The 24700-nt window shown below is 42.4% G+C and overlaps 1 protein-coding gene across 1 annotated transcript in view; it reads left to right on the plus strand.

Annotated features, from left to right (window-relative positions):
* The window catches only part of kirrel1b (kirre like nephrin family adhesion molecule 1b), a 258724-nt gene that overhangs the window by 215684 nt on the left and 18340 nt on the right, over nt 1-24700 (plus strand). The window contains exons 11-13 of the mRNA XM_034183743.1: nt 15497-15713; nt 21499-21606; nt 23269-23396. Coding sequence (XP_034039634.1) covers nt 15497-15713; nt 21499-21606; nt 23269-23396 — 453 coding nt within the window. The remainder of the gene's footprint in view (nt 1-15496; nt 15714-21498; nt 21607-23268; nt 23397-24700) is intronic.

Below are 24700 nucleotides of genomic sequence, written 5' to 3' on the forward strand. Positions count from 1 at the left end.
ATTGTTTAAAGCACTGTGAAGCTGCGGGAATTCATAAATCAATACATACCTTTTTCCTTTGCTCGTTTCTCCTCTTCTTCTTTCTTTTTCTTTCGAAATTGAGCACCTGATGGCTTTGCTCGTTTCCTATCCATGATTATGTCTTACTCCATTTCGACCACCTCCTCCTCCAAACATTGATTGATTCCCCCCTCCCCCTGCACAAACTCTGCACTGTGCAGCGTTGTTCACCTAACACGAGAGGTGAGATGGGGGGAGGGGGGGGGCACTCTGCCGTAATGTAACCCCGAACTCCCCCGTCAGGACAACCCCCCACCTCGTTTTTTTGTTTTTTTTTTTACCGTTTTTTTTTTTCGCACACTCGTGCCCCCCCCACGATGCCGCCCCGGGTGGCTGGCCGGTCGGCCCACCTCCAGACCGCCCCTGCTTGTTTCCCATGTAACAATAAGAAATATAGTCAAAACCTGGATTAATCTTTTTAGTCACATAGCACTACTATTATTCTGAACACTACTGTATCTCCACAAACAAACAAGTTGAGAGTGTTGATGTAAAGTTCCTATCAATTAGCAAACCATCTGTAATCAAATTGTGTAATGTCATGACATCACAAAGATATCATGAAATGATGTCATAATTGTTCAAAATCATTTTTACAAAATATCTCCCCAACCAGTAGAGCCAGCGAGGGGTGATCTGCAGTTTATAGCGAACAGCTAATCATAGCGGTATAAGCGGCGTCATGGCAGTGTCACTAAAACGTCAGGAAATGACATCACTGTAGTCCAAAAAACACATTTCCTAAGTATCTGCAACTAATAGAGCTTGATTAACAATGTCTGTTTTACTATTAGCCCTTTTAAATGTGGACCCACATAGACACTTTGAAAGTCTGGAGATGAACTCTTACAGAGTTATTTTAACTCACAGAGTTAATATTTATGGTGCTAAAATGCTAACCCTACATAAGGTTAAACTAAGAGTTGAACAATGTAGATCCTTATAGACACTTCAAAAGAGTCAAAATTAACACTTGCAGCATCACGCTTGCAGAGTTAAGATTCACCGGTACTTCATTTATAATGTTAAAATGCTAACCAGTGTAAAAGTGTTAAAATAATACTCTGTCATGTACTGTGTGTCATCCGGTTTTCTGCCATGCCTAGTTTGGGTGTCTGTTTCATTTCTGTGCAGTTCCTGCATTGTTGTAATGGTCTGATTAAGTGGAGTTTGGTTTGTGCTGTATTTGTGACTTCTCTTGCTGGGTGTTTTCTGCTTGGGCTTTATCTGTCCTTATTTCTCTTGTCTGTCTTGCTTGGTGCTTGGTGGAGGGCGTCACACTCTGTTTGGGCCACACCCTGTTCTGGATCTTTCCACAGGTTTTTCCAATCTGTAGCTCATTAGTAGGTACATTTAAACTTCACTGGTTGCACTTATAATTTGCCTGATCGTTGCACCTTGTGCCATCGCTTCTAGCTCTGTTCCTTTGTGTTATTCAAGTCCTGCTGCCACGTTGTGTTTTGACCACCTGCCTGTTTATCCCTACCACACCATTTGCCTGATGATTCTGATCTGTTTGCTGTTTTTGGACTGCCTCTCTGTGTGCCGGACCTCCCTGATTAATTCAGTAAACACCTCTTTGAACCAGAGCTACTGTGTTGAGTCCCGCATTTGTCTCCACCCTTCCCTGTTCAACAAACCTGATATACTCATTGGTTCTGAGCTTATATAGACACTCTGAAAGTCTGACGATTAACTCTGACAGGGGAGGTGATGGTCTAGTGGTTAAGTGCTGGGCTTGAGACCAGAGGATCCTCGGTTCAACCGGAAAATCACTAAGGGCAAGGTCTTTAATCCCCTAGTTTCTCCCGGTGTGTAATGACCACCTTGTATGGCAGCAGCCTGACATCAGGGTGAATGTGAGGCATTATTGTAAAGCGCTTTGAGCGTCTGATGCAGATGGAAAATCGCTATATAAATGCAGTCCATTTAATCAATCAATCAATCAATTTTTTTATATAGCGCCAAATCACAACAAACAGTTGCCCCAAGGCGCTTTATATTGTAAGGCAAGGCCATACAATAATTATGTAAAACCCCAATGGTCAAAACGACCCCCTGTGAGCAAGCACTTGGCGACAGTGGGAAGGAAAAACTCCCTTTTAACAGGAAGAAACCTCCAGCAGAACCAAGCTCAGGGAGGGGCAGTCTTCTGCTGGGACTGGTTGGGGCTGAGGGAGAGAACCAGGAAAAAGACATGCTGTGGAGGGGAGCAGAGATCGATCACTAATGATTAAATGCAGAGTGGTGCATACAGAGCAAAAAGAGAAAGAAACAGTGCATCATGGGAACCCCCCAGCAGTCTACGTCTATAGCAGCATAACTAAGGGATGGTTCAGGGTCACCTGATCCAGCCCTAACTATAAGCTTTAGCAAAAAGGAAAGTTTTAAGCCTAATCTTAAAAGTAGAGAGGGTGCCTGTCTCCCTGATCTGAATTGGGAGCTGGTTCCACAGGAGAGGAGCCTGAAAGCTGAAGGTTCTGCCTCCCATTCTACTCTTACAAACCCTAGGAACTACAAGTAAGCCTGCAGTCTGAGAGCGAAGCGCTCTATTGGGGTGATATGGTACTACGAGGTCCCTAAGATAAGATGGGACCTGATTATTCAAAACCTTATAAGTAAGAAGAAGAATTTTAAATTCTATTCTAGAATTAACAGGAAGCCAATGAAGAGAGGCCAATATGGGTGAGATATGCTCTCTCCTTCTAGTCCCCGTCAGTACTCTAGCTGCAGCATTTTGAATTAACTGAAGGCTTTTTAGTGAACTTTTAGGACAACCTGATAATAATGAATTACAATAGTCCAGCCTAGAGGAAATAAATGCATGAATTAGTTTTTCAGCATCACTCTGAGACAAGACCTTTCTGATTTTAGAGATATTGCGTAAATGCAAAAAAGCAGTCCTACATATTTGTTTAATATGCGCTTTGAATGACATATCCTGATCAAAAATGACTCCAAGATTTCTCACAGTATTACTAGAGGTCAGGGTAATGCCATCCAGAGTAAGGATCTGGTTAGACACCATGTTTCTAAGATTTGTGGGGCCAAGTACAATAACTTCAGTTTTATCTGAGTTTAAAAGCAGGAAATTAGAGGTCATCCATGTCTTTATGTCTGTAAGACAATCCTGCAGTTTAGCTAATTGGTGTGTGTCCTCTGGCTTCATGGATAGATAAAGCTAGGTATCATCTGTGTAACAATGAAAATTTAAGCAATACCGTCTAATAATACTGCCTAAGGGAAGCATGTATAAAGTGAATAAAATTGGTCCTAGCACAGAACCTTGAGGAACTCCATAATTAACTTTAGTCTGTGAAGAAGATTCCCCATTTACATGAACAAATTGTAATCTATTAGACAAATATGATTCAAACCACTGCAGCGCAGTGCCTTTAATACCTATGGCATGCTCTAATCTCTGTAATAAAATTTTATGGTCAACAGTATCAAAAGCAGCACTGAGGTCTAACAGAACAAGCACAGAGATGAGTCCACTGTCCGAGGCCATAAGAAGATCATTTGTAACCTTCACTAATGCTGTTTCTGTACTATGATGAATTCTAAAACCTGACTGAAACTCTTCAAATAGACCATTCCTCTGCAGATGATCAGTTAGCTGTTTTACAACTACCCTTTCAAGAATTTTTGAGAGAAAAGGAAGGTTGGAGATTGGCCTATAATTAGCTAAGATAGCTGGGTCAAGTGATGGCTTTTTAAGTAATGGTTTAATTACTGCCACCTTAAAAGCCTGTGGTACATAGCCAACTAATAAAGATAGATTGATCATATTTAAGATCAAAGCATTAAATAATGGTAGGGCTTCCTTGAGCAGCCTGGTAGGAATGGGGTCTAATAAACATGTTGATGGTTTGGATGAAGTAACTAATGAAAATAACTCAGACAGAACAATCGGAGAGAAAGAGTCTAACCAAATACCGGCATCACTGAAAGCAGCCAAAGATAACGATACGTCTTTGGGATGGTTATGAGTAATTTTTTCTCTAATAGTTAAAATTTTGTTAGCAAAGAAAGTCATGAAGTCATTACTAGTTAAAGTTAATGGAATACTCAGCTCAATAGAGCTCTGACTCTTTGTCAGCCTGGCTACAGTGCTGAAAAGAAACCTGGGGTTGTTCTTATTTTCTTCAATTAGTGATGAGTAGAAAGATGTCCTAGCTTTACGGAGGGCTTTTTTTTATAGAGCAACAGACTCTTTTTCCAGGCTAAGTGAAGATCTTCTAAATTAGTGAGACGCCATTTCCTCTCCAACTTATGGGTTATCTGCTTTAAGCTGCGAGTTTGTGAGTTATACCACGGAGTCAGGCACTTATGATTTAAAGCTCTCTTTTTTAGAGGAGCTACAGCATCCAAAGTTGTCTTCAATGAGGATGTAAAACTATTGACGAGATACTCTATCTCACTTACAGAGTTTAGGTAGCTACTCTGCACTGTGTTGGTATATGGCATTAGAGAACATAAAGAAGGAATCATATCCTTAAACCTAGTTACAGCGCTTTCTGAAAGACTTCTAGTGTAATGAAACTTATCCCCCACTGCTGGGTAGTCCATCAGAGTAAATGTAAATGTTATTAAGAAATGATCAGACAGAAGGGAGTTTTCAGGGAATACTGTTAAGTCTTCAATTTCCATACCATAAGTCAGAATATGTTGATCAATTATTATATCATTTACCAACAGGGACTTAGAAGAGAGAGACCTAATGTTTAATAGACCACATTTAACTGTTTTAGTCTGTGGTGCAGTTGAAGGTGCTATATTATTTTTTCTTTTTGAATTTTTATGCTTAAATAGATTTTTGCTGGTTATTGGTGGTCTGGGAGCAGGCATCGTCTCTACGGGGATGGGGTAATGAGGGGATGGCAGGGGGAGAGAAGCTGCAGAGAGGTGTGTAAGACTACAACTCTGCTTCCTGGTCCCAACCCTGGATAGTCACGGTTTGGAGGATTTAAGAAAACTGGCCAGATTTCTAGAAATGAGAGCTGCTCCATCCAAAGTGGGATGGATGCCGTCTCTCCTAACAAGACCAGGTTTTCCCCAGAAGCTTTGCCAATTATCTATGAAGCCCACCTCATTTTTTGGAGACCACTCAGATAGCCACTCAGACAGACATTTAACAAAATAGAGTTGTTTTCACTCTGCAGAGTTAATAGTTATGGTGCCAAAATGCTAACCCTTTAAAAAGTGTAGAAATGACACTTGAAAAATGTAGACCCACATAGACACTTTGAAAGAGTTGAAATTAACTCTTATGGGAGGTTGTGGCATTGGACTGGGACACCAGCGACTCGGGTTCGCTTCCCGATCGCAGCCATGCTCCCGACTGGCACTCTTAACATCAGTGCTGGGGAGGAGTGAGGGACACGTGCCGTGGGCCCTTCTGGAAATAAGTCCTTCATTGAGACTTTCGTTGGTTACCCACGTTAAGTAAGAGAACCTCAACCTTTAATGAGTTATTTTGACTAATCCAAGTTCATATTTATGATGCTAAAATCATACCCTATAAAAATGTTGTAATGACACAAAAAGATGTGAACCCTTATATACACTTTGAAGATATTCAGAGTAACTGTTATAGAGCTATTTTGACACTGCAGAGTTAACATTTACTCAGTTTATGGTGTCAAAATGCTTGCCCTTTTTAAAGTGTTGAAATAACACTTATTGGATGTGGGCTCCTATAGACACTTTGAAAGTCTGGAGATTAACTCTGATCGAGCTGTTTTCACTCTGAAGAGTTAATACTTATGGTGTTAAAATGGTAACACTTTTATAAGTGTAGAAATGACACTTGAAGGATGTGGACCCACATAGTCACTTTGAAAGAGTTGAGATTAACTCTTACAAAGATATATTTTGACTCTTCAGAGTTCAGTCACTCACTTACTGGATGTGAGCTCCTATAGACACTTTGAACGTCTGGAGATTAATTAAGAGTTCTTGTCACTCTGCAGTTTAATACTTATGCTGCTGAAATCCTAACAATATGAAATGTGTTGAGAGTAACTGTTGTGGCTCAAACACAGTGAGGCAGGTTAAAGTGGAAAAAACCAACGGTAACAGTTTACTTAACCAAAGTGAAAATCGTACAGAGGGGTGGAGTCCAGGAAGGTTGAGCCACTGGTAGACGGGTTTGACTCTGCAGAGTTCATATTTATAGCATTAAAATGTGAGCTCATCTCATAGTGTTGAATACTCACTGAATGTGTGGAGATGAACTCTGATAGAGTTATTTGGACTCTGCAGAGTTCAAACTTATGATGCTGAAATGCTAACCCTTTGAAAAGTGTTGAAATGACACTTGAAGAATGTAGACCCACATAGACACTTGAAAGAGTTGAGATTAACTCTTACAGAGTTGCTTTAACTCTGCAGAGTTTTCCAAGCAACATTCATATCAGGCTGTTGACGGTGCCAGGCACCCGAAGAGGGTGGACCCTCAATCCAGACTCCCAGACCAGGCATATATGGAAAAGAAGTCATCTTTATTCCAGGCTCAGGTACGGTACACAAGTTTTCAGTCAGCGGAACAAATGTACAGACAGGGTCAGACAAAAACCCAGTCATGGTCAAGCAGGGATCGGAGGCACGAGCAAGCACAGATATCATACACAGTGTTTCAGTGTTTCACAGTGTAATCTTCACGTGCCTTAACTAAAGCACTCCCTCTGCTGAATCACCTCTAAATTATTTACACATTATTCACTTCGTGTGTTTTTAGGAATCCGCTAGCTTAGCACAGCTACTAGCTCTTAGCCGGTTTAGCATGGCGGCTTCTCCTGTCTCTCCTGCACTTTTCTGCTCTGGGTGTGAAATGTTTAGTTATTCCTCGGCCTCCTTTAGCAGTAATGGTACTTGTAATAAGTGTAGCTTATTCGTAGCTTTGGAGGTCAGGCTGGGCGAATTGGAGACTCGGCTCCGCACCGTGGAAAATTCTACAGCTAGCCAGGCCCCTGTAGTCGGTGCGGACCAAGGTAGCTTAGCCGCCGTTAGTTTCCCTCTGGCAGATCCCGAGCAGCCGGGAAAGCAGGCCGACTGGGTGACTGTGAGGAGGAAGCGTAGTTCTAAACAGAAGCCCCGTGTACACCGCCAACCCGTTCACATTTCTAAATGTTTTTCCCCACTCGACGACACACCCGCCGAGGATCAAACTCTGGTTATTGGTGACTCTGTTTTGAGAAATGTGAAGTTAGCGACACCAGCAACCATAGTCAATTGTCTTCCGGGGGCCAGAGCAGGCGACAATGAAGGAAATTTGAAACTGCTGGCTAAGGCTAAGCGTAAATTTGGTAAGATTGTAATTCACGTCGGCAGTAATGACACCCGGTTATGCCAATCGGAGGTCACTAAAATTAACATTAAATCGGTGTGTAACTTTGCAAAAACAATGTCGGACTCTGTAGTTTTCTGTGGGCCCCTCCCCAATCGGACCGGGAGTGACATGTTTAGCCGCATGTTCTCCTTGAATTGCTGGCAGTCTGAGTGGTGTCCAAAAAATGAGGTGGGCTTCATAGATAACTGGCAAAGCTTCTGGGGAAAACCTGGTCTTGTTAGGAGAGACGGCATCCATCCCACTTTGGATGGAGCAGCTCTCATTTCTAGAAATCTGGCCAATTTTCTTAAATCCTCCAAACCGTGACTATCCAGGGTTGGGACCAGGAAGCAGAGTTGTAGTCTTACACACCTCTCTGCAGCTTCTCTCCCCCTGCCATCCCCTCATTACCCCATCCCCGTAGAGACGGTGCCTGCTCCCAGACCACCAATAACCAGCAAAAATCTGTTTAAGCATAAAAATTCAAAAAGAAAAAATAATATAGCACCTTCAACTGCACCACAGACTAAAACAGTTAAATGTGGTCTATTAAAGACTTAGGACAGAGGACAGAATCCTCGGTTTCCTCCTTTCACGAGGAGGCCAGAAGGCTCCTCGTGAAAGTTTCTGTCCTTGGATAAATGATGGGATTATGACTCTGAGAACATGTTGCCAGATTGAACGCTTATGGAAGTTAACAAAACTGGAGGTTCACAGGCTACATTTAAGAGACTTAATATCTTCCTTAAATAAGACGATAGAGGAGGCCAGGACGAGTTATTTTAATCACCTGATTGCCTCCAATAAAAGAAATCCTAAAGTGCTTTTTGACACAATCAGCTCTCTTGTGTCACCTGCTGCCGTCACTCCTGTTATCTCTAAAACTAGTTGTGAGGAGTTCCTGGATTTCTTTATTGATAAGGTTAGAGTTATAAAGTACAACCTGCCTCCATGCCATGGTCCCCAGCACTGGGAACCTCCCACTCAGTGCTGGGCCTCATTTCAGCCTGTTACTGTAGAGCACATCTCAACCATCATGAATAAAGTGAAGCCATCCTCTGGTATTTGGATGTTCTTCCGTTTTAAACTGTTTGTGAATGTATTTGACTCCATTGGGCCCTACATTGCTAAAATGTTTAATATATCTTTGTCGAGTGGTGTGTTTCCCTGTTATTTTAAACATGCCATTGTGGAACCACAGTTAAAGAAAGCTGGATTGGATTCTACAGAGCTCAAGAACTTTAGGCCAATATCTAAAACCCCTTTCTTGGCCAAAGTCTTGGAAAAGGTAGTCTGTGCTCAATTGAGATTGTTTTTGCAGGCTAACAACATCCATGACACTTTTCAATCTGGGTACCGTGAGTTTCATTCTACTGAAACAGCCCTGTTGAAGGTGTCTAGTGACATGATGATGGCAGCTGACACTGGCAAATGTTCTGTGCTGATTCTGCTTGATCTGTCTTCGGCGTTTGACCATGGCTTTCTGATAAACAGATTGCGGGATTTGGTTGGAATGTCAGGTTGTGTTTTAGAGTGGTTTACCTCTTACCTGACTGGTAGAACTTTTAGTGTGACGGTGGGCAATGCAGTGTCGGAATCTGCAGATCTTCTGTGGGGTGTGCTGCAGGGATCGGTCTTGGGACCTGTTTTGTTCTCGTTGTATCTCCTTCCTCTCAGCAAGCTGATCCAGCAGTTCAGTGATGTGTCCTATCATTTGTATGCCGATGATCTGCAGCTGTACTGCTCTTGTAAGACAACTGAGCCACAGAAACTCTGCTCTCTCACAAATTGTTTGGCCAAAATTACGGAATGGCTCACTGAGAACAGTCTGCAGTTAAATTCCAATAAGACTGAGACTCTGATTGCAGCACCAGATAGTGCTGTACCTGGAATTAAGCAGCATCTCGGTAGCCTAAGCTGCACGGTTAAAAGCAGCCTGCGTAACCTGGGTGTCATTTTGGATGGAGGGATGTCTCTGGAGCAGCACACAAATTATCTGGTTAAGAACTGTTTTTTCCAAATTCGGAACATCTCTAAGCTCCGTAAGATGGTGACTTTAAAAGAGCTTGAAATGATTGTTCATGCGTTCGTCTCATCGCGTTTGGATTATTGTAACAGTCTTTTCACCTGTCTGAATAAGAAGGAGTTGGCCTGCCTGCAGGTTGTGCAAAATTCTGCTGTGCGCCTGCTTACCCGCACCCACAGGAGGGACCATATTACTCCTATCCTTAATACTTTGCATTGGCTGCCTGTCTCCTACAGGATTCATTACAAAATCCTGGTATTGACTTTTAGAGCTCTGCATGGACAGGCACCGGAGTACATCAGGGACCTGATCCAGCCTTATGCTTCCTCCAGGAGCCTCAGGTCGTCCAATCAGAACCTGTTGATGGTTCCTCGGACCCGTTTTAAAACAGGACAGGGACAGATCTTTTAAAGCGGTGGCGCCTAGCCTCTGGAATGAGCTTCCCTGTGCCATTTGTTCTCTGGACTGTATAGATACTTTTAGAAGGCAACTAAAGACGCATTTCTTTAAGTTAGCTTTTTAGCCTAATATTGTATTTTATTGTTTTCGTATGTTATTTTTAGATTATTTTTGTATGCCATGTGCAGCGCTTTGTGACCCTGGTCTGTGAAAGGCGCTTTATAAATAAAGCTTACTTACTTACTTACTTAGAATACAATACAACTATGACAAGGAACGAACTAAGCATGAGCTGGAAAACAAATCATCAGAACACAAGTACTGATGCAAAACTACATAGGAACAAGAGAACAACAAGAAAATCGACACTAAGACAAAACTAAACTGGAACTGACTAAGAAAACAAAGTGGTTAAACAAAGTATAAGTAAAAAGAGACTAAGTGATTTGCAGAGAACAGCATAACTGATAATCTCACAAATGAGAAGAACAAAATAAACAAGTGATCAACGAATGATTAAAAAAATGAAAACACAACCCGGCTGAACAAAACCAGAATGGAACTGAACTATGGCTAGACTGAAAAGTAATAAAAATACAAAGTGGAAAAGCAAAACAGAAGAGAGAATGAAAGTGACAAAAGTAAAACAACTAACAAATCAAAGCCGGGCAGACGGTGAGTAACAGAAAGAGGAAGAAATAGAATCGAAACCCAGATCTGGGCCGAAAGCTGACAGTTCGTTTAGTTTCATTTTTTAAACAGAACATTGAGAGAACGAAGCCTGATTTGTGTATTTTAGCCTGAAGGGGGCGTAGCAGCAGGCAGTTTTTCACAATGTAAGAACACTGTCATGCTGAAGGCCACAGCAGCACTCTGCACAAATGCTCCATAACTGCAGATGTGCGTGCAACTGTGTCGCCACTGCCGCTCGAAAAACAGCCGAGTGCAGTCTAAAAGAAAGTGTGCATTACAGACATGACAAAATGAGCAGTGTGCGCTTTCATTTTACTGCCTTTAACCAGGTGGAGATGTTTATAGAGCACTGGAGCAGGCAAAAAACAAAACCAAAAAAAAATCTGACAAAAGAATCTGTTTGAGCGCTGGACTGACAGACTGACCGTGGACGACAAAAGAAAGACAGGAAGACGGCTGCAGAGGGAAACTTTTGTACATTTCAGTGTCAATTAAATCAGAGCTTTTAGGGAGCTTCAGCCGCACAGAGCGTTTAATACAGACTGAGTTCAGTGCACAGACACAAGAACACGTAACATGCGTGTTAATAGGGACTGATTTCAGTGCACAGACACAGGAACATGTAACATACGTTTTAATACAGACTGAGTTCAGTGCACAGACACAAGAACACGTAACATGCGTGTTAATAGGGACTGATTTCAGTGCACAGACACAGGAACACGTAACATGCGTGTGAATACAGACTGAGTTCAGTGCACAGACACAAGAACACGTAACATGCGTGTGAATACAGACTGAGTTCAGTGCACAGACACAAGAACACGTAACATACGTGTGAATACAGACTGAGTTCAGTGCACAGACACAAGAACATGTAACTTGCGTGTTAATAGGGACTGATTTCAGTGCACAGACACAGGAACATGTAACATACGTTTTAATACAGACTGAGTTCAGTGCACAGACACAAGAACACGTAACATGCGTGTTAATACGGACTGAGTTCAGTGCACAGACACAGGAACACGTAACATGCGTGTTAATACACACTGAGTTCAGTGCACAGACACAACAACACGTAACATGCGTGTGAATACAGACTGAGTGTTGTGTGGGCCGCCAGAAGAGGAGGTACTGCTGGCCCACCACCAGAGGGCGCCCTGCCTGGAGTGCGGGCTCCAGGCACCAGAGGGCGCAGCCGCCTCACAGGAGCAGCCAGGGTGACAGCTGTCACGCATCACCTGCAACAGCTGTTACCAATCAGCAGGGGTATATCAGCAGGACTACGTCTCCACCTCTTTGCCGAGATATCGTTCTACCTGGAAGGTAACATTCTCAGCTAACTGTGTAACAGTAACCTTTTGTGACTTTTGTGCGTTGTATAACAGACTCCTTTTCCAACGAGAGGTGGAGGTAGTTTTCCTGCTGTGCGGATTGCTGGGTGCAAACGCGCCCACATTTAATTGTTTCTTTGTTCCTCGCCAGCAGTACCAGGTCCGACACGCGGAGGCAGTGGCCACCTGGGAATTCGGGACTTGGCGGCTCCAGTATTCCCGGGGTCTGGTGGCGGAGGAAATCGTGTGGTTCCGGTTCTGCTTTGGACAGACGTCTCCTATCTTCGAGCCTGCCCACACGACACCTTTTGTGATTTGGCTTTTTGTCCATTGTTGTAATCTGTTGTATTTGTTGTGCCCATTCACAACAGTAAAGTGTTGTTATTTGACTTCCTCCATTGTCCGTTCATTTGCGCCCCCTGTTGTGGGTCCGTGTACCTACACTTTCCCAACACTGAGTTCAGTGCACAGACACAAGAACACGTAACATGCGTGTTAATAGGGACTGATTTCAGTGCACAGACACAGGAACACGTAACATACGTGTTAATACAGACTGATTTCAGTGCACAGACACAAGAACACGTAACATGCGTGTGAATACAGACTGAGTTCAGTGCACAGACACAAGAACACGTAACATGCGTGTGAATACAGACTGAGTTCAGTGCACAGACACAAGAACACGTAACATGCGTGTGAATACAGACTGAGTTCAGTGCACAGACACAAGAACACGTAACATGCGTGTTAATATGGACTGAGTTCAGTGCACAGACACAAGAACACGTAACATACGTGTGAATACAGACTGAGTTCAGTGCACAGACACAAGAGTACGTAACATACGTGTGAATACAGACTGAGTTCAGTGTACAGACACAAGAACACGTAACATGCGTGTGAATACAGACTGAGTTCAGTGCACAGACACAGGAACACGTAACATACGTGTGAATACAGACTGAGTTCAGTGCACAGACACAGGAACACGTAACATACGTGTTAATACAGACTGATTTCAGTGCACAGACACAGGAACACGTAACATGCGTGTTAATACACACTGAGTTCAGTGCACAGACACAAGAACACGTTACATGCGTGTTAATATGGACTGAGTTCAGTGCACAGACACAAGAACACGTAACATGCGTGTTAATATGGACTGAGTTCAGTGCACAGACACAAGAACACGTAACATACGTGTGAATACAGACTGAGTTCAGTGCACAGACAGAAGAACACGTAACATGCGTGTGAATACAGACTGAGTTCAGTGCACAGACACAAGAACACGTAACATGCGTGTGAATACAGACTGAGTTCAGTGCACAGACACAAGAACACGTAACATGCGTGTTAATATGGACTGAGTTCAGTGCACAGACACAAGAACACGTAACAGACTGAGTTCAGTGCACAGACACAAGAACACGTAACATGCGTGTGAATACAGACTGAGTTCAGTGCACAGACACAAGAACACGTAACATGCGTGTTAATATGGACTGAGTTCAGTGCACAGACACAAGAACACGTAACAGACTGAGTTCAGTGCACAGACACAAGAACACGTAACATGCGTGTTAATATGGACTGAGTTCAGTGCACAGACACAAGAACACGTAACATGCGTGTGAATACAGACTGAGTTCAGTGCACAGACACAAGAACACGTAACATGCGTGTGAATACAGACTGAGTTCAGTGCACAGACACAAGAACACGTAACATGCGTGTTAATATGGACTGAGTTCAGTGCACAGACACAAGAACACGTAACATACGTGTGAATACAGACTGAGTTCAGTGCACAGACACAAGAGTACGTAACATACGTGTGAATACAGACTGAGTTCAGTGTACAGACACAAGAACACGTAACATGCGTGTGAATACAGACTGAGTTCAGTGCACAGACACAGGAACACGTAACATACGTGTGAATACAGACTGAGTTCAGTGCACAGACACAGGAACACGTAACATACGTGTTAATACAGACTGATTTCAGTGCACAGACACAGGAACACGTAACATGCGTGTTAATACACACTGAGTTCAGTGCACAGACACAAGAACACGTTACATGCGTGTTAATATGGACTGAGTTCAGTGCACAGACACAAGAACACGTAACATGCGTGTTAATATGGACTGAGTTCAGTGCACAGACACAAGAACACGTAACATACGTGTGAATACAGACTGAGTTCAGTGCACAGACAGAAGAACACGTAACATGCGTGTGAATACAGACTGAGTTCAGTGCACAGACACAAGAACACGTAACATGCGTGTGAATACAGACTGAGTTCAGTGCACAGACACAAGAACACGTAACATGCGTGTTAATATGGACTGAGTTCAGTGCACAGACACAAGAACACGTAACAGACTGAGTTCAGTGCACAGACACAAGAACACGTAACATGCGTGTTAATATGGACTGAGTTCAGTGCACAGACACAAGAACACGTAACATACGTGTGAATACAGACTGAGTTCAGTGCACGGACACAAGAGTACGTAACATGTGTGAATACAGACTGAGTTCAGTGCACAGACACAAGAACACGTAACATGCGTGTTAATATGGACTGAGTTCAGTGCACAGACACAAGAACACATAACATGCGTGTGAATACAGACTGAGTTCAGTGCACAGACACAAGAACACGTAACATACGTGTGAATACAGACTGAGTTCAGTGCACAGACACAAGAACACGTAACATGCGTGTTAATATGGACTGAGTTCAGTGCACAGACACAAGAACACGTAACATACGTGTGAATACAGACTGAGTTCAGTGCACAGACACAAGAACACGTAACATGCGTGTGAATACAGACTGAGTTCAGTGCACAGACACAAGAACACGTAACATGCGTGTTAATAGGGACTGAGTTCAGTGCACAGACACAAGAACACGTAACATACGTATGTGTTAATACAGACTGGATTCAGTGCACAGACACAGGAACACGTAACATACGTGTTAATACAGACTGAGTTCAGTGCACAGACACAAGAACACGTAACATGCGTGTGAATACAGACTGAGTTCAGGGCACAGACACAAGAACACGTAACATGCGTGTTAATAGGGACTGAGTTCAGTGCACAGACACAAGAACACGTAACATACGTACGTGTTAATACAGACTGAATTCAGTGCACAGACACAGGAACACGTAACATACATGTTAATACAGACTGAATTCAGTGCACAGACACAGGAACACGTAACATACGTGTTAATACAGACTGAATTCAGTGCACAGACACAGGAACACGTAACATACGTGATGATATGAGTTTGAGAAAGAATGATACAAAGAACGTCAGAGGTTGTGGAATATAAAGATGAGAAAATGGACACCAGGAACAACTCTGAGATGAACCATTTCAATCCAGTGGCTTTGATTTATTCATTCTGGTTTCATTATAAAAAATACACCATTCAAAGTTTAAACTTTGTTACAAAACTGAATATCAAATACATTTTTAATGACTTCTAATGTGCACCTGCAGTACCTTCATGGTTCACCAGGGGGCTGTGGCCCACACGTTGAGAATTGCTGACATTTGGAAATCTTAAACATTTTCCCTAAATGAGATTTTTAAAATTGGGGTTTCAGGTTTGGGCGTGGAAAGAGAACGTGTGGGAGAAGGAGAAGGGGACCCTGATGGAGAGGTACACCGTGGAGCAAAGTAAACCTCCATCTCAAGGCGGCGCCGTCCTCTCCACCCTCACCATCAACAACGTCATGGAGTCTGACTTCCACTCACCGTACAACTGCACCGCCTGGAACGCCTTTGGACCTGGCACCATGATCATCACTCTGGAGGAGAAGGGTACAAGAGAAACAAAAAATTCAGTTCTCTGGAAATAAATGTAACTCAGCTCCTGTGAAAGCAGTAATATAAAGGGCATTTAATATAATCAAACCAAGCAGCAACTTCTGGTGCTGAAAAATTAAGCAAACACAGAAGTGTCAAATGTTGTAGTTCCTTGAATGGCTACTTGAGGCTAGCTGCAACAATAAGTCACCCCCAAAGATGCCCATGAAAAAAAATCTCCAAGCACCTAAACTAACAAAAATGGTTTTGGTCTCTGTTGCTAGTTTTCCCACTCAAGACAACTGTTGTGGGTAGGGGGTGACTTTTATGTAAGTCCTATGTTTGTGCTATTGTAAGCCTTAAAGTTATAAATAACTAAGGGCGTGGTCAATTTGAGTGACAGCTAGCATACTGGGGAAGTTGATGGCCCTGATTGCTGTGGTTTCTAGCTACTGTGGACTTGACTGTGTTTGTCCTGTTGGAGCATTTGATTAGAAATATGAAATAATGTGACTTGCTGTGCAGTTCACAGCACTAACAGACCATCTCAGAAGTGTGTGTGCTGCAGTATTGCTGTTAAGTTAAATTGTAGTAATACATATGTTAGCACCATTAGCACAACAGTAATTAGCAGATATAGATACCTTAGTGGCACTAGCTACATTGACTATGTCAGGGTAGTGGTTAAAATCTATAATGCCTCATAGGCTGCATATTGCCACAATAACCATGTGATCACATTAGCTACAAGCGACAGCAAGCGATGACTTGCCATTCATTTTTAATTAGTAGATGTTTATTTAATTGGTAGATTAATACAATTAATCATTAGTAGATGACAAAGGTCGCTGTGCCGTCAGCTAGACGGGACCAAGATAGACCAGAATCTATTTTATGCAAATACTGAGCGATGTGAAATGGTAACCATCAATCCGAGTGAATTGACGACATGACATCAGCTGGTTGTTCCCTCAAACAAAATAATCCAAGGTGGTGGAAAATGCTCAAAAACAACTGTGTTTCTGTATAAATTGAATATGTCTGTCAAACAAACACCTCTGAAGTGTGGGCTCTGAAGAATGAGGTGGGCTTCATAGATAATTGGCAAAGCTTCTGGGGAAAACCTGGTCTTGTTAGGAGAGACGGCATCCATCCCACTTTGGATGGAGCAGCTCTCATTTCTAGAAATCTGGCCAATTTTCTTAAATCCTCCAAACCGTGACTATCCAGGGTTGGGACCAGGAAGCAGAGTTGTAGTCTTACACACCTCTCTGCAGCTTCTCTCCCCCTGCCATCCCCTCATTACCCCATCCCCGTAGAGACGGTGCCTGCTCCCAGACCACCAATAACCAGCAAAAATCTATTTAAGCATAAAAATTCAAAAAGAAAAAATAATATAGCACCTTCAACTGCACCACAGACTAAAACAGTTAAATGTGGTCTATTAAACATTAGGTCTCTCTCTTCTAAGTCCCTGTTGGTAAATGATATAATAATTGATCAACATATTGATTTATTCTGCCTAACAGAAACCTGGTTACAGCAGGATGAATATGTTAGTTTAAATGAGTCAACACCCCCAAGTCACACTAACTGTCAGAATGCTCATAGCACGGGCCGAGGCGGAGGATTAGCAGCAATCTTCCATTCCAGCTTATTAATTAATCAAAAACCCAGACAGAGCTTTAATTCATTTGAAAGCTTGACTCTTAGTCTTGTCCATCCAAATTGGAAGTCCCAAAAAACAGTTTTATTTGTTATTATCTATCGTCCTCCTGGTCATTACTGTGAGTTTCTCTGTGAATTTTCAGACCTTTTGTCTGACTTAGTGCTTAGCTCAGATAAGATAATTATAGTGGGCGATTTTAACATCCACACAGATGCTGAGAATGACAGCCTCAACACTGCATTTAATCTATTATTAGACTCTATTGGCTTTGCTCAAAAAGTAAATGAGTCCACCCACCACTTTAATCATATCTTAGATCTTGTTCTGACTTATGGTATGGAAATTGAAGACTTAACAGTATTCCCTGAAAACTCCCTTCTGTCTGATCATTTCTTAATAACATTTACATTTACCCTGATGGACTACCCAGCAGTGGGGAATAAGTTTCATTACACTAGAAGTCTTTCAGAAAGCGCTGTAACTAGGTTTAAGGATATGATTCCTTCTTTATGTTCTCTAATGCCATATACCAACACAGTGCAGAGTAGCTACCTAAACTCTGTAAGTGAGATAGAGTATCTCGTCAATAGTTTTACATCCTCATTGAAGACAACTTTGGATGCTGTAGCTCCTCTGAAAAAGAGAGCTTTAAATCAGAAGTGCCTGACTCCGTGGTATAACTCACAAACTCGCAGCTTAAAGCAGATAACTCGTACGTTGGAGAGGAAATGGCGTCTCACTAATTTAGAAGATCTTCACTTAGCCTGGAAAAAGAGTCTGTTGCTCTATAAAAAAGCCCTCCGTAAAGCTAGGACATCTTACTACTCATCACTAATTGAAGAAAATAAGAACAACCCCAGGTTTCTTTTCAGCACTGTAGCCAGGCTGACAAAGAGTCAGAGCTCTATTGAGCCGAGTATTCCTTTAACTTTAACTAGTAATGACTTCATGACTTTTTTTGCTAATAAAATTTTAACTATTAGAGAAAAAATTACTCATAACCATCCCAAAGACATATCGTTATCTTTGGCTGCTTTCAGTGATGCCGGTATTTGGTTAGACTCAGATTGTTCTGTCTGAGTTATTTTCATTAGTTACTTCATCCAAACCATCAACATGTTTATTAGACCCCATTCCTACCAGGCTGCTCAAGGAAGCCCTACCATTATTTAATGCTTCGATCTTAAATATGATCAATCTATCTTTATTAGTTGGCTATGTACCACAGGCTTTTAAGGTGGCAGTAATTAAACCATTACTTAAAAAGCCATCACTTGACCCAGCTATCTTAGCTAATTATAGGCCAATCTCCAACCTTCCTTTTCTCTCAAAAATTCTTGAAAGGGTAGTTGTAAAACAGCTAACTGATCATCTGCAGAGGAATGGTCTATTTGAAGAGTTTCAGTCAGGTTTTAGAATTCATCATAGTACAGAAACAGCATTAGTGAAGGTTACAAATGATCTTCTTATGGCCTCGGACAGTGGACTCATCTCTGTGCTTGTTCTGTTAGACCTCAGTGCTGCTTTTGATACTGTTGACCATAAAATTTTATTACAGAGATTAGAGCATGCCATAGGTATTAAAGGCACTGCGCTGCGGTGGTTTGAATCATATTTATCTAATAGGTTACAATTTGTTCATGTAAATGGGGAATCTTCTTCACAGACTAAGGTTCTGTGCTAGGACCAATTTTATTCACTTTATATATGTTTCCCTTAGGCAGTATTATTAGACAGCATTGCTTACATTTTCATTGTTACGCAGATGATACCCAGCTTTATCTATCCATGAAGCCAGAGGACACACACCAATTAGCTAAACTGCAGGATTGTCTTACAGACATAAAGACATGGATGACCTCTAATTTCCTGCTTTTAAACTCAGATAAAACTGAAGTTATTGTACTTGGCCCCACAAATCTTAGAAACATGGTGTCTAACCAGATCCTTACTCTGGATGGCATTACCCTGACCTCTAGTAATACTGTGAGAAATCTTGGAGTCATTTTTGATCAGGATATGTCATTCAAAGTGCATATTAAACAAATATGTAGGACTGCTTTTTTTGCATTTACGCAATATCTCTAAAATTAGAAAGGTCTTGTCTCAGAGTGATGCTGAAAAACTAATTCATGCATTTATTTCCTCTAGGCTGGACTATTGTAATTCATTATTATCAGGTTGTCCTAAAAGTTCCCTAAAAAGCCTTCAGTTAATTCAAAATTCTGCAGCTAGAGTACTAACGGGGACTAGAAGGAGAGAGCATATCTCACCCATATTGGCCTCTCTTCATTGGCTTCCTGTTAATTCTAGAATAGAATTTAAAATTCTTCTTCTTACTTATAAGGTTTTGAATAATCAGGTCCCATCTTATCTTAGGGACCTCATAGTACCATATCACCCCAATAGAGCGCTTCGCTCTCAGACTGCAGGCTTACTTGTAGTTCCTAGGGTTTGTAAGAGTAGAATGGGAGGCAGAGCCTTCAGCTTTCAGGCTCCTCTCCTGTGGAACCAGCTCCCAATTCAGATCAGGGAGACAGACACCCTCTCTACTTTTAAGATTAGGCTTAAAACTTTCCTTTTTGCTAAAGCTTATAGTTAGGGCTGGATCAGGTGACCCTGAACCATCCCTTAGTTATGCTGCTATAGACTTAGACTGCTGGGGGGTTCCCATGATGCACTGAGTGTTTCTTTCTCTTTTTGCTCTGTATGCACCACTCTGCATTTAATCATTAGTGATTGATCTCTGCTCCCCTCCACAGCATGTCTTTTTCCTGGTTCTCTCCCTCAGCCCCAACCAGTCCCAGCAGAAGACTGCCCCTCCCTGAGCCTGGTTCTGCTGGAGGTTTCTTCCTGTTAAAAGGGAGTTTTTCCTTCCCACTGTCGCCAAGTGCTTGCTCACAGGGGGTCGTTTTGACTGTTGGGGTTTTTACGTAATTATTGTATGACCTTGCCTTACAATATAAAGCGCCTTGGGGCAACTGTTTGTTGTGATTTGGCGCTAATAAATAAAATTGATTGATTGATTGATTGAAGTGATTTACAAGACATCTTACAAAGATGTTAATATGCATGCCCCAGGAACATCCATCGAGTGACAAACCCAATTGCATGTCGCCATCATTTGTAGCTAATGTGACCGTAGCGTTAGAGCTCTGATGATGCTCTCTTGTGTATCCACATCATTTCATATTTTATTCTTAGATTATATCTTTGCACAGTGTTCTAGACAGAAACCTAAAACTGTTCTGAACATTTTGATATGCAACACATGGGAATTATACAAAAAGAAAGTACCTTAAAAGGGGAATTTCTTAAGGTATGCTAAAAATGGAGAAAATATCCTTTGGGTTCTAGGGTTTAATACCAGCACCAAGCCACCACTTATGAAAACCACTGTCCAGTTATCAAAAATAAAACAGCCAAACCAAAGTTAGCCTTGGTGATGTGTTCAGTCTACACTTGTCCTGCCCAGATCACTCGGGTCTTGTCCACGCTCTGCCTCTTTACTCATTTATGGGTTGACCTGGAGTTAAGTGGAATCAGGCAATTCCAAGACAGCAACATTTGGAACCACCCGATGGGTGACATCACAAAGGGTTAGTCCACAGTCTGGGGATCAAGCATGCTGTTGTTGTGGTCCTTTAAAAACCCTTCATTCCCCTGCAGGATCTGTTCTCCCATCCCTTACAGACGCCCACCAAAGTGACACTGAGCAAGGTTCTGCAGCCGCGCCGGCCTGGCAGGATGGAGTACTTTTAGCTGACTTTACTTGGTTAACTGTTTTATTGTGCACGCACGGAATTTCATGTTTCATCGGAAAAAGGATTTCTTCATGCTCTGTCAGTTATGGCTTATCTGACTCTTATTCTTTCAGCTGTCAGATTCCTCACGCCTCAGAAAATCTACAAAAACCATCGTTACTCACAGAGCTGGGATTTGTACTTACACGTGCACTAACAGCGTTTTCATCCGCCGCTCGGCTCTGGCTCTTATCAACAAACCCAGCCTCCTCAGAGTTCTGATGTTACGGTGCACCGCACAAGGACACAACAGGATTTATGCTTTAAGTATGCGGCATTCACGTGGCTGTCCCTCATCCTCGACCCTCTCCGCCTCTGTTTGTTTCAGAGATTGTTCCAGTGGGAATTATCGCTGGTGCTACAGTGGGATCCTCCTTTGTGCTGCTGATGCTTCTGCTGGCTGCTGCCTTCTTCTTCTACCGCCAACGCAAAGGCGGTGAGTGCACACTGTGCATGTGTGTGTGTGTGTGTGTGTCCACGAGCACATGCAGTCTATCATTCTTTCAATCTTTTGATTAAAGGAACATATGTCAGCCATACCGCGTTTTATTCAAATGAGATTAATGAATATTCATATTACATGGCAAACTGCCTTAAAACGCCCCCGGTATGTTTGGCTCCCACCTGCTATCACGGCATGATTTGTTTATCCTTATATAAACATTTAAATATGGCTCGTACATGAGATAAAGTTGGAAACAAGAATATTTAAAGGTGATTAGTACTGAATTGATGAATTCCTATATGTTATTTCTGCAGTTTAGAGTGATCCAGTTAGCATTTGTAAAGTAAAAACCACACACACGTGTACACACGTACACATGCACACATACAGAAGTCACTCTGAGAATGTGTGATGTCTTCAAGTTGTTATTTTTTTCTTTTTTTAATTGGGAAAGACAATGAAGGTGACTGGCAGAGTCCCCAGAGGGATTTCCTGTGGATGATGGTATATTTTCTGTTTCAGAGCTGATAACGCTGCTATAGAAAGGATGTAATTTGGAAATGGAAAGTGAAATATCCAAAAGCGGCAGATAAGGTGCCATTTAATGCGTGTGGTGTCGCTCAAGACTTCAGATTTTGTTGGAACTTTTGTGGTTTTCTGCCTGTGAAGGACTCCAATAGTTTTACAGGTGTCAACACTGTTCCACATGAAGATTTTTGCAGGTTTTTTTTTTTTTACACCATTTTACAAACTATCACCTTCCAAAATTTTAGAAATGTGCTTTTTGACAAACATCCATCCATCCATCCATCCATCCATTGTCTTCCACTTTATCCGGAGTCGGGTCACGGGGGCAGCAGCTCAAGCAAAGCCGTCCAGACCTCCCGATCCACACATACAACCCCAATAAAATAATGAAGACAAGTATATTTGAAGATTCAGACCACAAAATAGTTATAAGATGAGGTTTTGAGTACTGGCATGATGAGACAACTTAACATTTAGTGGCTGATGGCACCAGATGAAAGGAAACAGCAGGAAGCACCATTAGCGGTCTGAAACCTGGCTGAGTTTAGCATCATTTTGTTTCATAATGGGCTGCAATTTGGCCCCATTCCTCTGATTTCTTTCCAAGCAGGCACACCACTTGACAACACCTGGAAAAATACTTTTTTCCCAGAGTTTGGTGGACTGTCCCACTCACATTCAGCTTGGGATGCCACAGGAAAGGCACCATGCACAGTCTCCTGAACTCCAAAAGCTTTAAACATGTTCAAAACTGCTGCACGTTGTGTCATCTGCACCAAGCAGCATGCCAGCCTCCCCCTGAAACACACGAGCCATGCCGATGTGAAAACTTTGCACCAGACTCTGCAAGGTGTAAAAGGTGTTTAATCCTCAGGCAACCTGCAGCACAAACAGACATTCTGAGCTCAAACCTCCAGAGACGGTTTCTGCCTCTGCAGTATGCATTGCTTCAGCTACCATGTGAGACTGTGCTCTTTCTGCTCAGTCTATAGACACAAATGAGGTGTTTATGTGAAGCTTACAGCTTCTGGATCATCATCACTGTATATACGTATGTAACACTGTGTAAAGTTATTTCTTTCAATGTAAACTCAGAACTTGAACCAACGTGTGCTTCTCTTCTAGCTCGCCGTGGTGTAACTCTGGGTAAACCAGACATCAAGGTGGAGACGGTCAACAAAGAGACTCACAGCCTGGAGGAGGAAGCAGCCAACGTATCCACCGCAACCCGAATGGTCAAAGCCATGTACTCCGTAAGTAGACACCCATCTGATTCACCGGAGGCCATGGAGAGGAGGCGGACGGGTCACTGGGCTTTAACGTACAGATACACGGTGTACCATGGAAGGCATAAAGACCCCTGGGCAGAGAACCACACTGAAAAAGCAGCCAGTTTTTATTTCCAGCAGGCACCAAAAGGCAGTTGAAGGAGTACAGGGAGACACGGACCGCTCACAAAAGTCATACACGTGGGAACAGAGCTGGATCAACCACAGGCTAGAGTGAGGTTTCTGGCAACAGAAAGGATATCCAAAAGTCAAAAATACCATGAAGGATCTAGCAATGGTAACAAGAGAACTCTGCTGCTGGGAGAATTCAGCCCAGGTTAGGGTTGGTTTAGGAGTCGGATTAGCCCTGGGTCCAGTTCACACCTGGTGCCGAGTGCGCATTGAGCTGACTTCTTCTGTAGTTTTAGCAGTGTTGTTAACCTCAGAAAGACGCAGAGGGTCAACGCACAGTTAGACAACATACAATCCAAAAAACAAACCAAGAAATGGCAGGTGAGACTTGATAAACACAGGAAGACAGTGGAGGTCACTAACTAAGAAGCGCACAGTAATAGAACGTGAGAGAGCAAGCATAGGAGCAAGACAATCTGGCATGTGTCGGAGGATTCACTAGGAGTTACAAAATAAAGGTAAGTACTTCAGAATAAAATACATGAGAAACAACACTAAAAAAAGCACCAGGTGGAGATCAGAAAACAAACAGCAGAAACATGAAAAACTGAACCCGTGACATCAATCAATCAATCAATTCAATCAATTTTATTTATATAGGTTTCTGTAAGAGACTCATTACAGAGACAGGTTTCTGGAAGATTGCTGCTAATCCTCCGCCTCGACCCGTGCTACGAGCATTCTGGCAGTTAGTGTGACTCGGGGGTGTTGACTCATTTAAACTAACATATTCATCCTGCTGTAACCAGGTTTCTGTAAGGCATAATAAATCAATATGTTGATCAATTATTATATCATTTACTAACAGGGACTTAGAAGAGAGAGACCTAATGTTTAATAGACCACATTTAACTGTTTTAGTCTGTGGTGCAGTTGAAGGTGCTATATTATTTTTTCTTTTTGAATTTTTATGCTTAAATAGATTTTTACTGGTTATTGGTGGTCTGGGAGCAGGCACCGTCTCTACGGGGATGGGGTAATGAGGGGATGGCAGGGGGAGAGAAGCTGCAGAGAGGTGTGTAAGACTACAACTCTGCTTCCTGGTCCCAACCCTGGATAGTCACGGTTTGGAGGATTTAAGAAAATTGGCCAGATTT

The sequence above is a fragment of the Thalassophryne amazonica genome, chromosome 12 (genome assembly GCF_902500255.1).
Source record: "Thalassophryne amazonica chromosome 12, fThaAma1.1, whole genome shotgun sequence".
Lineage (NCBI taxonomy): Eukaryota > Metazoa > Chordata > Actinopteri > Batrachoidiformes > Batrachoididae > Thalassophryne > Thalassophryne amazonica.